General features: G+C 50.6%; 1 protein-coding gene across 5 annotated transcripts in view; it reads left to right on the forward strand.

Annotated features, from left to right (window-relative positions):
* The window catches only part of DNMBP (dynamin binding protein), a 119,043-nt gene that overhangs the window by 66,795 nt on the left and 38,089 nt on the right, over window positions 1-14,159 (forward strand). For 3 of the 5 annotated variants that reach the window (XM_051824072.3, XM_051824073.3, XM_002718639.6), the window contains one exon: window positions 614-2,611. In XM_051824072.3, the coding sequence (XP_051680032.3) occupies window positions 614-2,611 (1,998 nt within the window). Of the gene's footprint in view, window positions 1-613; window positions 2,612-8,972; window positions 14,111-14,159 lie in introns of those variants that run through there. The other 2 variants (XM_089314513.1, XM_008270327.5) reach the window with 2 other exon arrangements.

Consider the following 14,159-nt stretch of genomic DNA (forward strand, 5'->3'; position numbering starts at 1 on the left):
TCAAGTTTTAATTCCATCACTCGAGTGTTTTTCCTGGAGACAATCGGGAACCAGACTTCAGGGTAATTCCTGTTACCATAGCTCAGGATCTTACAAAAGAAGTGTTCCCAAGGGTTGAGACTTACTACAACAAAATGCTTTGTCTTGCTTCATCAAAGATGTTCTTAATTGAAAGCAGCCTTAAAAAACAGTCTTGCATGGTGGAGAATACAAGGAGCAGACAGTGACCATCTGTGTAATTTGGTGCCACTGCCTTGGTTCTTGTTACTAGCAGTTTCACCCACTGATGCTTTTGCACAGCTGTTGCAAGTGTCAGCAGGTGAAAAGGTGACCATAACATCTTAGTGTTAGCTGTGAAAAGAGCTTTGCTCTCACGGGGCCTGGGAAAGGCTCCCAGGAACATGCTGCCTGGGTTCCGTGATGGCTCTGTGTAAACCACAGGTTTACCGGAATGTTTCAAGCCAGGAAATTGTCACAAGCATTTTTGCTCTTAAAACTCCAGGCACATTGCCTTGAACTTGGTGGATGTCTGGAATGATGAGCTGCTCTGTTGGTTACGGTAGTCCTCTGCTGGGGGATGTGTGGGTCCTCACCTTGGCTTTTTTCTTTCCAGGTGACCTGGTGGTTCTCGACGGTGCTCCCGTGGCAGGCTGGCTGCAGGGCCGAAGCTGCTGGGGTGCCCGGGGCTTCTTCCCATCCTCATGTGTCCGTGAGCTCTGCCTCTCCTCACAGAGTAGGCAGTGGCACTCACAGAGCACTCTGCTTCAGATTCCTGAATATTCCATGGGACAAGCCCGGGCCCTAATGGGGCTCTCTGCCCAGCTGGATGAGGAACTGGACTTCAGGGAAGGGGATGTGATTACTATTATTGGAGTTCCCGAACCGGGCTGGTTTGAAGGGGAGTTGGAGGGTCGAAGAGGCATTTTCCCCGAAGGCTTTGTAGAGCTTCTGGGACCGCTGAGGACTGTGGACGAGTTGGTGGGTTCTGGAAATCAGGGTGACTGCATTGGTAACGGTGAAGTGGATGCTCCCGTGGGAGAAGAGGAGAGCGGGCCAGGCGAGGAAGAGGAGCAGCCAGGGACCTACGGAATTGCACTCTACAGATTCCAGGCCCTGGAGCCAAATGAGCTGGATTTCGATGTCGGGGATAAAATCCGAATCCTGGCCACCTTGGAGGATGGCTGGCTGGAAGGCTCCCTGAAAGGCAGGACAGGCATCTTTCCTTACCGGTTCGTGAAGTTGTATCCTGACAGGCAGGTGGAGGAGACCCTGCCCCTGCCCCTGCCCCAGGAAGGTGGCCATCCCGAGATCCCTGAGAGCTCCGCGGATTGTTTGGAGAATCCCTTAGCAGTGGAGGAGCCAAGGTGGGAACCTCGTGAGTGTGAGGCCGAGAAGTCCAACTGGGATGTTTCTGAAACATCCGCTTCTGCCCACGACAGTCTGGCTTCTGAGTATGAAACATCTTACCAGGATGAGGGCACCTCGGGAGGGTCCCTGAGCAGCCCGCCTGGGGAGCACGAGAGGCCTCCTGCCCGAGACTCACCCACAGCACGTCCCACAGGGGTGGTCAATGGCCTTTCCTCCCAACCGCAGGTGCCTCTCCACCCGAAACTGCAGAGGAGCCAGTATTATCCCACCGCAGGAGGGGGCCCCCAGGGCTCAGCATGGTACTCTGACCTTCCTCCGGCAGCCAGGACTAGAAACTACTCCAGCCTACCTCCCAGCAGAACGGGTTCCCAGCTGAGAACTCGACCAGCGCCACTGCCTGGCCTGCACAGAGGATCTTCCCTTCCAGCCTCCCGGGGAGTCAGGCCCAGTACCTGGAGTCCTCAGCGGCAGGGCCCGGCTAGGGCTGCTAAGAAGCACCGTGCATCCCAAGAAAACGCTCGCAGTTTTGACTCCGTGCTGGAGAGATCAGAGCTGAAGCGTGATCCACAAGGCAAGCGGCCCGCTCTGGAAGTCCTAGCACCTCCCCATGGCGAGGGCAGCATTGACCTGGACTCTAAGTTGACCCAACAGCTGATAGAGTTTGAGAAGAGCTTGGCAGGCCCTGGCACTGGGCCAGATAGAATCTTCCGCCACTTTTCCATCATGGACTTTAACTCTGAGAAGGATATCGTCCGAGGTTCCTCCAAGTCAGCCACCCCACAGGAGCTGCCAGACAGGAGGAGGGCATTAAGGCCACCGCCACCCCGTCCCTGCACCCCAGCACCCACTTCTCCCCATCTCGTTGACCAGAGCCAGACGCCCACACCTCCCTTGGCCATGCGACCCTCTCGCCCAGCTCCCCTACCTCCCTCAGCACAGCAGAGGACGAATGCGGGGTCCCCCAAGCTCCTGACCTCTCACCATCCCAGCTGTGACACCCTGGGAGAGGAGCACTCTGAACATGTGCAGGGCAGTCTGGACCCCACCTCCCCGTGCCCCTTCGTCTTGGTGAGGATCCAGGAGGTGGAGCGGGACTTGGACATGTACAGCAGGGCTCAGGAGGAGCTCACCTTAATGCTGGAGGAGAAGCAAGACGAGTCGTTAAGGGCCGAGACCCTTGAGAATCTCGAGTTCTACGAGAGTAACATTGAAAGTTTGAACATGGAACTCCAGCATCTTAGAGGTAAGTTAGGAGGGAATAGTACACTATGTACTGTATCCCGACACCGCCAGTCCCAGTAACAGGCGACCTGTGTTTTGTAGCCATGATGGCTCAAATCATTGTGTCCCGGCTGGCGCCGCGGCTCACTAGGCTAATCCTCCGCCTTGCGGCGCCGGCACACCAGGTTCTAGTCCCGGTCAGGGCGCCGGATTCTGTCCCGGTTGCCCTTCTTCCAGGCCCGCTCTCTGCTGTGGCCCGGGAGTGCAGTGGAGGATGGCCCAAGTGCTTGGGCCCTGCACCCCATGGGAGACCAGGAAAAGCACCTGGCTCCTGCCATCGGATCAGCGCAGTGCGCCGGCCACAGCGCGCCGGCCGCGGCAGCCATTGGAGGGTGAACCAACGGCAAAGGAAGACCTTTCTCTCTGTCTCTCTCTCTCACTGTCCACTCTGCCTGTCAAAAAAAAAAAAAAAAATCATTGTGTCCCTGCCACCCACGTGGGAGACCTGGACTGAGTTCTTGGCTCCTGGCTGCAGCCCTGGCTAAGTCCTGGCCATTGTAGGCATTTGGGGAGTGAACCAATGGATAGGAGGTCTCTTAAATCTGTCTCTCGGCCTCTCAAATTGAAAAAAAAAAAAAAAAAAAAGATTTAAGCTTCTTGGTTTTGCTTTTAAATAATAGAGGTTGTGACTGTCATAATCAACAGTGAGTAATTATCCTGTGATAGGAATACACTTAAGTTTTAAAAAGTGATTTATGTGAGAGTACTTCAGAAAGTTTCTGAAAATGTGTGTTATGACAAAAAGACAAGGATTTCAAAATATTTTTGCACTTTCAATTTAACATATCTAATGCTGGTCAATATTTAGTAGTTTATATACTTGTAAACTTACATATAGAAGTATATACTTACAAATTTGTAATTCCATTTTTCTGCATACTTTTCAAAGTACCCTCATGTATACTTACATATACATATGTATGAAATAAGTGCCTGGTTTGTTGTTATCGTGAATTAAAATGTTGTGATATGATTACATTTTTTTGTTTGTTTTGACAGACAGAGTGGACAGTGAGAGAGAGAGACAGAGAGAAAGGTCTTCCTTTGCCATTGGTTCACCCTCCAATGGCCACCACGGCTGGCGCGCTGCAGCCAGCGCACCGCACTGATCCGATGGCAGGAGCCAGGTACCTCTCCTGGTCTCCCATGGGGTGCAGGGCCCAAGCACTTGGGCCATCCTCCACTGCACTCCCTGGCCACAGCAGAGAGCTGGCCTGGAAGAGGAGCAACCGGGACAGAATCCGGCGCCCCGACCAGCACTAGAACCCGGTGTGCCGGCGCCGCTAGGCGGAGGATTAGCCTAGTGAGCCGCGGCGCCGGCCATAAATAAATATTTTTAAAAATTATTCTTAAAATAAGATTTTTAAATTCAGAAACACCAGCTGCCCTAATAGTTTTTGATTTTTGTTTCATTACCAATATACCAGGCCTAGAAAAAAGTTTTCATTTTGCTTCATACCCCAAATACTAACAGCCAGGGCTGGGCCTGAAATTCAATCCAGGTCTTCCACATGGGGGGCTGGAACCCAAGTACTTGAGCCATCATCACTTGTTGCCTCCCAGGGAAGACATTAGCAGGAAGCTGGAATTGGAAGCAGGGGAGCTGGGACTGGAATCAGGCACTCCTAGTACAGGACACAGGCATCCTAAGTGGCCACTTAACCTCTATGCTCAATGCGCACTCCTCATTTTCTTTTTTAAGGATGAAATTATTTTATTTTTAAAGATTTATTTCATTGAAAGGCAGAGTCACAGAGAAAGATCTTCCCATCTACTGGTTCACTCCCCGAATGGCCGCAGTGGCTGGGGCTGGGCCAGGTCAAAGCCAGGAGCCTGGAATTTCATCTGGGTCTCCACATGTGTGGCAGGGTCATCTGCTGCTGCTTTTCCGGGAGCATCAGTAGGCAGCGGGATCAGAAGTAGAGCAGCCAGGAGTTGAACCGGTGCTCACATGAGCTGCCAGCATTGCTTTTGGCTGCTTAACCTGCTGTACCACAATGCTGACCCCAACACTGAAATATTTTCTCTGTTCTTGCTGATTTTGTCTTCGAAATTTATATTGCTTTTGCTAATCAAATGTTAGATAAGTTTCTGATTATGTAGGGATATTTCTCTTTGCATTTCTTCTGTTAAAATATTTACAGAGAACCATAACCTGTAGCAAATATTGAATTGGAAAATACTTGGCAAACATTGAGAAGTATTGAAATAATGAAGCATTCACCTGTGGGTGAGATCCAGCAGCACTGCAGAGAACATATGTCAGAATTGCCAATTTAATGACTGCTTCCAAAACATGATAGTTCTTGGACATCACTAGTAAGATTTATGGAAGTTCTGCTGTGCACGTGGGCTTTTTAGTATTTACTTTGTTTTCGAGAATGACTCACTGTAGTGCACAGGGCCTTGAGCACACATCGTTAAAAACACATGGGCAGCACGGCCACAGCGCGAGCAAGACGAGCGGATTCCGCCCTGCCCACCTCCTGCCCTCTCCTCCTGGTTGCTGCTTGTGTCCACTGTGGTCTTCTACTCCGTGGGTCAGTATTCCCACTCTGGCTGGCAGCCTGACTCTGGGAGGTTCCTTACATCTGGAACATTTCTACAGTGGTTGTTAGGCTTTATTCTCACGAGAGATTTCTCAGCTGATTTTTCTTAGGATTTGAAAAGACATACATTTCCCATGAAATTCTGAGAAGGAATTTTCACACGGAAGCAGTAGTCGTTCTCAGCCCAGGTCCCACTTAAACCATGTTGAGGCGTGAATGTACCTGATGGCTGCAAGAACTGGTGTCAGACCCCCACTGCCAGTGCTCACGGTTGACCCAGTTTCCTTCCCCCTCAGGAACTCTCTGGTGCCTGAGTAGGACACATGGTTGGGGTGTGCATTTCTCTACTCAGCAGATGTCTCCTGAGCACATACCATGAGCCAGGCACAAGCTACCAGTGATTAATAAAGGGTGCTAACGGATTCATATTTGTGTTTTTGAAACTCTGGTGATCATGCTGATGTTGGCCTCTGTAGTTGATCGTGCTGCGTGTCCTGCTGCCTTGAGTCACAGCCGTGGTATTCAGCTGTGGGTCAGTGCTTGGACCCAGCCATTGTAAGTCAGTGTAGTGTGCGGTGCTGTGGAGTAATTCAGCTTCTCCCACATTAGGAACCTTGCTCCCAAGCGCTTCTTTCCCCAGCCTTTCAGACAATGCCAAGAGGAGGGCTGACCTCAAATCAGAACATGTTTTTCAGGGAAGTGCTGTTTTCTACAGATGTTGGGAAGACTCCAAGGCTCACTAAAGACAGCGAGCAGGGTAACAAGCTGGGGGATTTGGAACACAGCCCCATCCCCTAAAGTGATACACGATACTGCGATGTTTACAGTTCCAAAGTGTAGTTCTTCCATGCGCAGAAACGACGTCTTTCTGAAGACTTCTTGGAACGCCTCAGTGTAAGACTTGTTTCTCAAACTAGTAAGGGAAAGTGAAAGTTTATGTGAAGGAAAGGATCCTCTTTTTTTCTAGTTCATCAGAACTAGAGAAGAAAGCAAGTGTCCTCGACTTGGGTGACATCTGGCTGAGGGTGCTGGCTCTCTACAGATTAGCTCAGTTACTTCTCAAGGATTTTATCCGGGTGCAAAATGGCAATTCTGATCAGAACCTGTCAGTAGTCTGTTGTTCATTCAGGACAGACACTAGCTTTTGCTTTTAGGATAGCTTCGTGTATGTTGAGAAGCGTAGCCTAGAGTGAGGTCCACTCAGTTATAACTGACCCGTGAGCTGCTCCTCTTAGCAGCCTGTGGTGTGGCTTTGGGAACACTTCCTCGCTCTCAGCTGCAGGCACGGGGTGGAGACACTGGAAGAGATCCAGGTACTTCGGGTGTTGGTTTCGCATTTCCCCGAGGCCTCACAGCACACAGTGAAAGAACTGCTCTTCAGCTAGCCTGAGACCCTTTGTGCCAGCATTCATGCCATCGCACCCCTACGTAAGCATGCCAGTGCGCCACCTCCTTCTACACCCACCTCACCAACAGCAGCAAGCCCTAAAAGACAGGGCAGCCATCATTCAGCCGGGACTGTTGAGCTTTGGCCCTGGTGCAGGAAGTGCTCTCTGCCCTCCTTGAAGGAGACAATAAGTAAAACCATAATTATTTTGTGTGTTGGAAGGCAAAGGTATTTATGGGACAGAGAAATCAGAGAAGACCTCTTGCAAGGTGACGTCTGAGTGAGATTGTAGGGAGCCAACCACACCATTCTGGGGAGTGGGGGGCAAGTCCAAGTCCAAGAGAGTGTATGGAGTGCAGGGAGTAGCATGGAGGCCAGTTCAGCCAGAGCGGCGGCACAGGCGTGGTAGTTCCCCACACAGAGTGAGAGAAGCCACATGAAGGTTTTGAGTAATAGATCCTGACTTTGGATTTAACAGAGGCGCTGGGTGTTGGAAGTGGACAGAAGAGACACAGAGGAAGAGACCCTGGAGGAGGTAGCTATGGTGATCTGGTCAAGAGATGCCAGCTGTGTGCACCAGGAACAGCAGCAGTGGAGATGGCACATGCTCAGCTCTAGGATATTTTGAGTTCAAGCCAGTGGGCCTTGCGGTGGGTGCGAGATGCAAGGACCCTGAGGCTGAGCTGCTGGAAGGAGTAGAGTTGCGATTCACCAAGGTGGTGAAGGCACTGTTCAGGAATGTGGAAGATAAAGGAGGTGAGCCTGCAAAGGAGTAGGAGCCAAGCCCAAGACGGAAAGAGAGAATGGCAGGGTTGGAGGCCTCTGAGAATCCAAGGAAGATCGAATTCCATGACCATAGAATTTGCTAACTCTGTCAAGAGCTGTTTCAATGAAGCGAAGATGATGATGATGGAAACGAGTCCTATTGGAGTGGGTTAAAGAGAGAATGAGGGCTGGCGCTGCGGCTCAATAGGCTAATCCTCTGCCTAGCGGCGCCAGCACACCGGGTTCTAGTCCCGGTCGGGGCACCGGATTCTGTCCCGGTTGCCCTCTTCCAGGCCAGCTCTCTGCTGTGGCCCGGGAAGGCAGTGGAGGATGGCCCAAGTGCTTGGGCCCTGCACCCGAATGGGAGACCAGGAGAAGCACCTGGCTCCTGGCTCCTGGCTCCTGCCTTCGGATAGGCGCGGTGCGACCATTGGAGGGTGAACCAACGGCAAAAGAAAGACCTTTCTCTCTCTCTCTCTCTCACTCTCACTCTCACTGTCCACTCTGCCTGTAAAAAAAAAAAAAAAAATTAATTAATTTAAAAAAAAGAATGAGAAGGGATCAGCACCTAGTATCTTATATGGGTGAAGATTTGAGTCCTGGCTGCTCTGCTTCTGATCCTGCTCCCTGCTGATGTGCCTGGGAAAGTAGCAGAAGATGGTCCAAGTCCTAGGGCCGCTGCCACCCATATGGGAGACCTGGCTTTGGGCTGGCCCAGCCCTGACTGTTGCAGCCATTTGGAGAGTGAACCAGCGGATGGAAGATCTCTCTGTGTCTCTCCCTTTCTCTATCACTCTGCTTTTCAACTAAATAAACTAAAACTTAAGGGGGGAGGGCAGTGCTGTGGCACAGTAGGTTAGCCTCCGCCTGCAGGACTGGCACCACTTTTGGGTGCCAGCTCCAGTCTCGGCTGCTCCACTTCTAATCCAGCTCCCTACTACTGCACCTAGAAAAGCAGCAGAGGATGGCCCAAGTGCTTTGGCCCCTGCACCCATGTGGGAGTCCTGGAGGAAGCTCCTGGCTCCTGGCTCCAGCCTGGCCCAGCCTTGGCCGTTTCAGCCACTGGGGAGTGAACCAGCAGAGGGAAGATCCTTTCTCTCTCCCAGTTCCCCCACCCCAACCCGTAACTCTGGCTTTCAAATAAATGAATAAATCTTTAAAAAAGAGAGCGAGAGAATGAGAAGAAGCAGGCATTGGGTGTTTGGCGAGCTCAGAAGTCTTTCAGAGCATTTTCCTATAAAAGAAAGCATGATAGCTGGAGGGGACGTTGGATGGAGAGGCCCCACAGAAGTTGTTTGTGAGATGGGAAACCGCACCCAGTTCATACCTCATGGGACCACACACTGCAACACTGAAGAAGCAGGAGGGAGGGGCCTACTGTCGAAGGCCTCCGAGGGTCAGGGGGAGGAAGGGTCCTGTGAACCACAGAGAGCTTGGTCTGGGATCAAAGCAGAGGTATTTCTTCCAGATCAGATAAAAGGAGGAGGCAGACCAAATGGGTACAGATAAAGGTAGCATTCAGATTGGCTTAGAGAGATTAAGTCTTTTCTCCAAGATTATAGAGCTACTGGGTGGGAAGGTCAGGATTCAAACCCAGGACAATCAAGTTCTGTGCCTTTTTTTTTTTTTTTTTGGACAGGCAGAGTTAGACAATGAGAGAGTCAGAGAGAAAGGTCTTCCTTCTGCTGGTTCACCTCCCAAATGGCCGCTACAGCCAGTGTGCTATGACTGGCATGCGGCGCCAATCCGAAGCCAGGAGCCAGGTGCTTCTCCTGGTCTCCCATGGGGTGCAGGGCCCAAGCACTTGGGCCATCCTCCACTGCCTTCCCGGGCCACAGCAGAGAGCTGGCCTGGAAGAGGGCAACCGGGACAGAATCCGGCGCCCCGACCAGGACTAGAACCCAGGGTGCTGGTGCCGCAGGAGGAGGATTAGCCTAGTGAGCCGCGGCGCCCGCCAAATTCTGTGCTCTTAACCTAGAAGGGGAATGCCCTCCATACTACAAGCATTGATTCGTTAAACATTTAAGTACCTACCGTGCTTACCATCTGCGGAGCTGTGCTGGAGATTGGAAGGTATGCAGATGGGGTCCTCACCCTGAAGCAGCTGCAAGCTTTCCAGTAACAAAGGGAGATAAGAAGTACCAGGAAGCCACAGGGGCAAGGAGCACAGGATGGGAGTGGCCCAGGGCAGATCCGTGCAGTCACGCTGGCAGCCCAGCCACAGCCGTTGTGAGTTCCAGGTCCTCCAGTGTGGAGGTAAAACCGAGACAGTTTCCATCTTTATGCCAACTGCATCTTGAAGGCCCTAAAGGCACTAGGACTTGGAAAAGGAGAAGTGGGAGGAGCCTCAGATTAGAACCTGCCACTCACTCCACTCCTGCAGGGATTTCAGTTAACCTCACACAGTCTCTCTGGCTCAGTTTCTAACTATTGTCTCTCTTACGTATAATTTAGTCCTCTTTGTATCTCTTCCCTCAGTTCATTTGTCTTTCTTATCTAATGCTAGCTTTATCAAGAGAGCTTTGTTTTCTAAAACAGTTGAGGAAGATTAATCTTCACTTTTAAGTGAGCTCAAAGCATTTTAGATGTAGAGTGGCAGAGGCACCGTCAGCTTCCTGTTCCACACTGGCAGAGGGTAAGTACAGCTGCAGCTGTTAGTGGCAGCCATCGCACTTCTAGAAGCCTGGCGACCTCTCTGCGTCTCCCAAGTGCTCCACTCTGTCACAGCTCACAGTGCAAGACGTCCTCCCAAATGATGTCACCCTCCCGTGGGCTGAGTCAACTGGATCCCAGTCATCTGATGGGCCACCCCCTCCCCCCACTTTCCAGGCTCTGCCTCGGGGCTCTCCTTGCAGCAGCTCTCACACACAGAGCACCGTGCACATGCCTCGGTCATCGTGGGGAGTTGCTGAGTCAGTTGGCACTGGGCAGGCCTGTATGTTCCTGGGCCAGGCTGGGTGTTGAGAGAAGCACTGTTGCAACGAGGCCGTCCCAGAGTGGAGTTAGGATGATAGGGTTAGCTTGTTTGTTCAGTTGGTCAGAGATGAAGGCTTTATTTTCAGATAGCCCCCTTAGTCTCGTGCGTGAAGTGTGGTAGGAATTGCGGTCCTGCCTGTACTAGCTTTTGTGATCTTGACCAGGTTGTTCAAACTCTCAGGTGATTTCTTTATCTGGGTAAAGATAAAGGATAATATGTACCCTCCTTGCAAAGCAGTGAAGATTAGAAAGAAACTTGACATTGTCTTGCTAGTGCTGACGATAGCACGTGATGCCCACTAGAAACACAGACGCTCCTGGGGCTGCTTCTGCTGTTGGTTTGGAAGGTACCAGAGAAAAGAATGAGGCAAGAACCCTTGCATGAACACAAGTTTGACAAGCTAGAGGTTCATTCAGTACTATTAGGAGAGAATCCTAAGGGTACCTGATAGCACATTAGGTGTTCGAGAAAGAAAAGGATAAATAAAATCATGGGTTGTTAAACTTGGAGGAAGCAGAGAAGTCATTGAGCCCAACTGCCCCCATTTTATAGATGGGTAGATTGAGTCCCAGAGAAAATAAGTTGTTTGTCCAGGAATAAATGTATAATTATGGACAAAACATACAATCCTGGTCTCAGGTATTTATACTATTTCATAAATGGAGATTGGGTGAGTATTGGAGGAATCATTTCTGCACATCCAATCAATGACCAGATGCTAAAGTGGTACTCAGATTAAGGCCTGTCTCATCATGTTGGTCCCCTCCTCAAAACCCTCCAATGACTCTTCTTCATCCATTGAATAAAATAAATGGCACTCAGGTACCTTAGGATCTGCCCGTCAGCCTTCTATCATTACTCTCCCCACATGTTGTATCCTTCAAACCATTACTTATTTCTTTTAATTCTCCCTATGTAGAAAGTCTGGAGCCCTGCTTTAAAATACACACACACACACACACACACATTTATTTCTTTATTGAAAGGCAGAGTTAGAGAGAGACAGATTTTCCCATCTGCTTGTTCACTCTGGCTACAAGAGCCAGGGCTGGGCCAGGCCGAAGCCAGGATCCCAGAGTCCATCTGGGCCTCCCACGTGGGTGGCAGGAGCCCAAGCCCTTGGGCCATCTCCGGCTGCTTTCCCAGGTGCATCAGCAGGGAGCTGGATCGGAAGTGGAAATAGCTGAGACTCCAACTTGCAATCATATAGGAAGCTGCTATGTCACAACACCGGCCCCTCCCTGCTTACTCTTTTTTTTTTTTTTTTTTTTTTTTTAATTTGAAAGGCAGCTAATTCACTCCCCGGATGGCTGCAACTGCAGAGACTGGACCAGGCCAAAGTCAGGATCTAGGAGATTATCTGGGTCTCCCACACGAGTGGCAGAGGCACCATGCTCTGGAAAGCTGCTCTTGCCGCACCAGGGCTGTCCCTGGTTGCCATGACCCAGGTTTGTTTGAAAGCTCTGATCACCCTTGCTCTTACCCTGCGCTGTAGGAGGCAGGGACTAATTTGCTTATCTTTTTCTCTTCCACAATGCCTTATATATGGCTGTCTCTCTCATTGTGTTGAATTCAAATAGAATTTAAAAATATATATTTGAAAGTCAGAGAGGAGAGGGATTTTCCATCTGTTGATTCACTCCCCAAAAGGCCACAACAACCAGGGATGGGCCAGACTGGAGCCAGGAGCTTCATCGGGGTCTCCTACATGGATGTAGGGGCCCAAGCATTTGGGTCATCTTCCACTGCTTCCCCAGTTGTGGAGCAGCCGGGATTCAAACCGGTGGCGATATGGGATGCCAGCACTGCACCACAGCGCCGGCCCCCTCAAATAGATATTTTTGTACTAGCCTTTGTGATTTTAGCATTTCTCCAGTTGTTAAATATGCTGCATGAACTGGCTAAAGAAGAGATTTAGCAGTGCCTGGTTTCGATACTTCCCTAGCATGCCAGGTATCTAGGAAATGTGAAAGCGTGTGCAACTCTGTTCTTACGGGGAAAGTCTTTACTATACAGTCACCTGCACGGCAGAGCCGCCCTCAGCGCGGGATCTAACGTCTCAACAGGTGGAGCTCGAACGGTTTATGGGTTTATGACTGAGCTACCCAGCCAACTCAAATCCCGTAAAAGCAAAGCACTCCAATGCCTCTGCATAAAGTGGGGGAGGTCCCCAGAGTTCAGGATGGCCGTGGTTTAGGAAGCTGGACCTGGAGGGTGGGGGTAGGGACCACTCCGAGCTTCAGGAGAAAGCAGGTGAGACTGGTAACAGGACCTTACCCCGTGCTCTTAAAGGGGGCTGTTTCTCTTTGACACTGCTTTTTCAGCAAAAGCAGAGTGCTTCTCCCCTTCAGCAGGTAAAGCAGCCCAGCCAGTCTGACCAGCTCCTGGGAAGCACCAAACAGAGCTGCCAGCTCCAATCACATGAGCTCTAGTTACTAATTATCCTCTGGCCTCTGGGGGAAAGGTAGGGTAGCTCACTCATTGGATCCGAAGGTGGAAATAGCTCCACATCTCTCTCTGGGCAGAGCCACAAGAGGAGTGGCTGAGTGCTTTGGGAGACATCTTTAGGGGTGAGCCAGCCTTAGGCTAGACTGCACCTGTCTGCATTTCAGCCCAGCCCAGGCCCATGGAAGAGAGAAGTGAAACTCCTGTCTTCAAGCACATTGAACATGTGTGAAATCCAAGGGATCAGAAAAGAAAGAGAAGCGGAAAAGAAAGGGCCCTGGGGCTCCACCTGGGAACATTCAGACTACAGGAGCCTGCGAAAAAGCAAACTCACAGAGCTGGATGGGCTTTACGGAGAAAATGATTTGGATTCCAGATCCCGGGCCAAGGGGCGGAATCGGCCCTACAGAAAAAGGGACTGTGGATACTGGGATTTTGAGCAGAGTGAACCAAGGTATATGGACTACAGGGAAGACTACAGACATGGAAAGGGCTGCGTGTTCCCAGAAAGTGGTGACGGTTACAGAAATGCAGAAAGTACAGGCTCTAGGAGTCCCAGCCCTGGGAGGACGGGTGACTGGTTTACAGGAAGCCCAGCTGTGGCCTGGAGAGCTGGAGGCTGTGGGAGGACAAATGGCTACATCGAATGTAAAGGTCTGAATTATAATCCCAAGGACCTGAAGAGAACTGAAAAATGGACTAGCCACGGGGGCTTGGATGATGCACTGGGTCGACCTCAAAACTGGTATACGGACTACAGGAATCTGAGTGCTCATCTTGAGGATTGTGAAGGAGCTCCTTTGTATTACGGAGAATTCAGTGGTTTCTATCATGTTCCTGGGAGTTACTCTAATGGTCACTCTGTGGACTTTCCAGATTTGAGTGGTGTCAGTGAAGGTAAAGAATTCATCAAATCCTGTGAAGGCGGTAGAAATGGCTATCAAAATGATAAAATCTATCCTATAGCAAAGACTCATATTATGGATCAGGATCATTTTGATACAGAAAATAAAGGCTATGGTGCTTTCCTTGCAAACTCTGAGTATAAATCTAATTATAAAGGAGCAGGTAATGTGGAATATAACAGCATTGACAAAGGAGTGATGGAACTTGGGGGCAGAGGGGTCAGTGCAGGTGGTCTGCAGAAGACATCTGTTAGGGAAGACCCAGGAGAACATTCTGGGATTTCTCAGAGCCCTTCATTCGAGAACACCTGGCACTATGAGGAGAGAACTGTAAACGGCTCGGAGAGTTGGAGAAGGAATAGCTGCTTCCGCCGCACTGCGCCCAGCACCCTTAGGCGCTCGGAGTTTGTGCAGAACAGAAAGAAACCTCAAGGTAGGAACCCAGCAAGCCCCCGGTAGGGTAAAGCGTGAGCATAGATTGA

The sequence above is a fragment of the Oryctolagus cuniculus genome, chromosome 15, assembly GCF_051225735.1.
Source record: "Oryctolagus cuniculus isolate XC-2025 breed Fujian yellow rabbit chromosome 15, ASM5122573v1, whole genome shotgun sequence".
Classification (NCBI taxonomy): Eukaryota; Metazoa; Chordata; class Mammalia; order Lagomorpha; family Leporidae; genus Oryctolagus; species Oryctolagus cuniculus.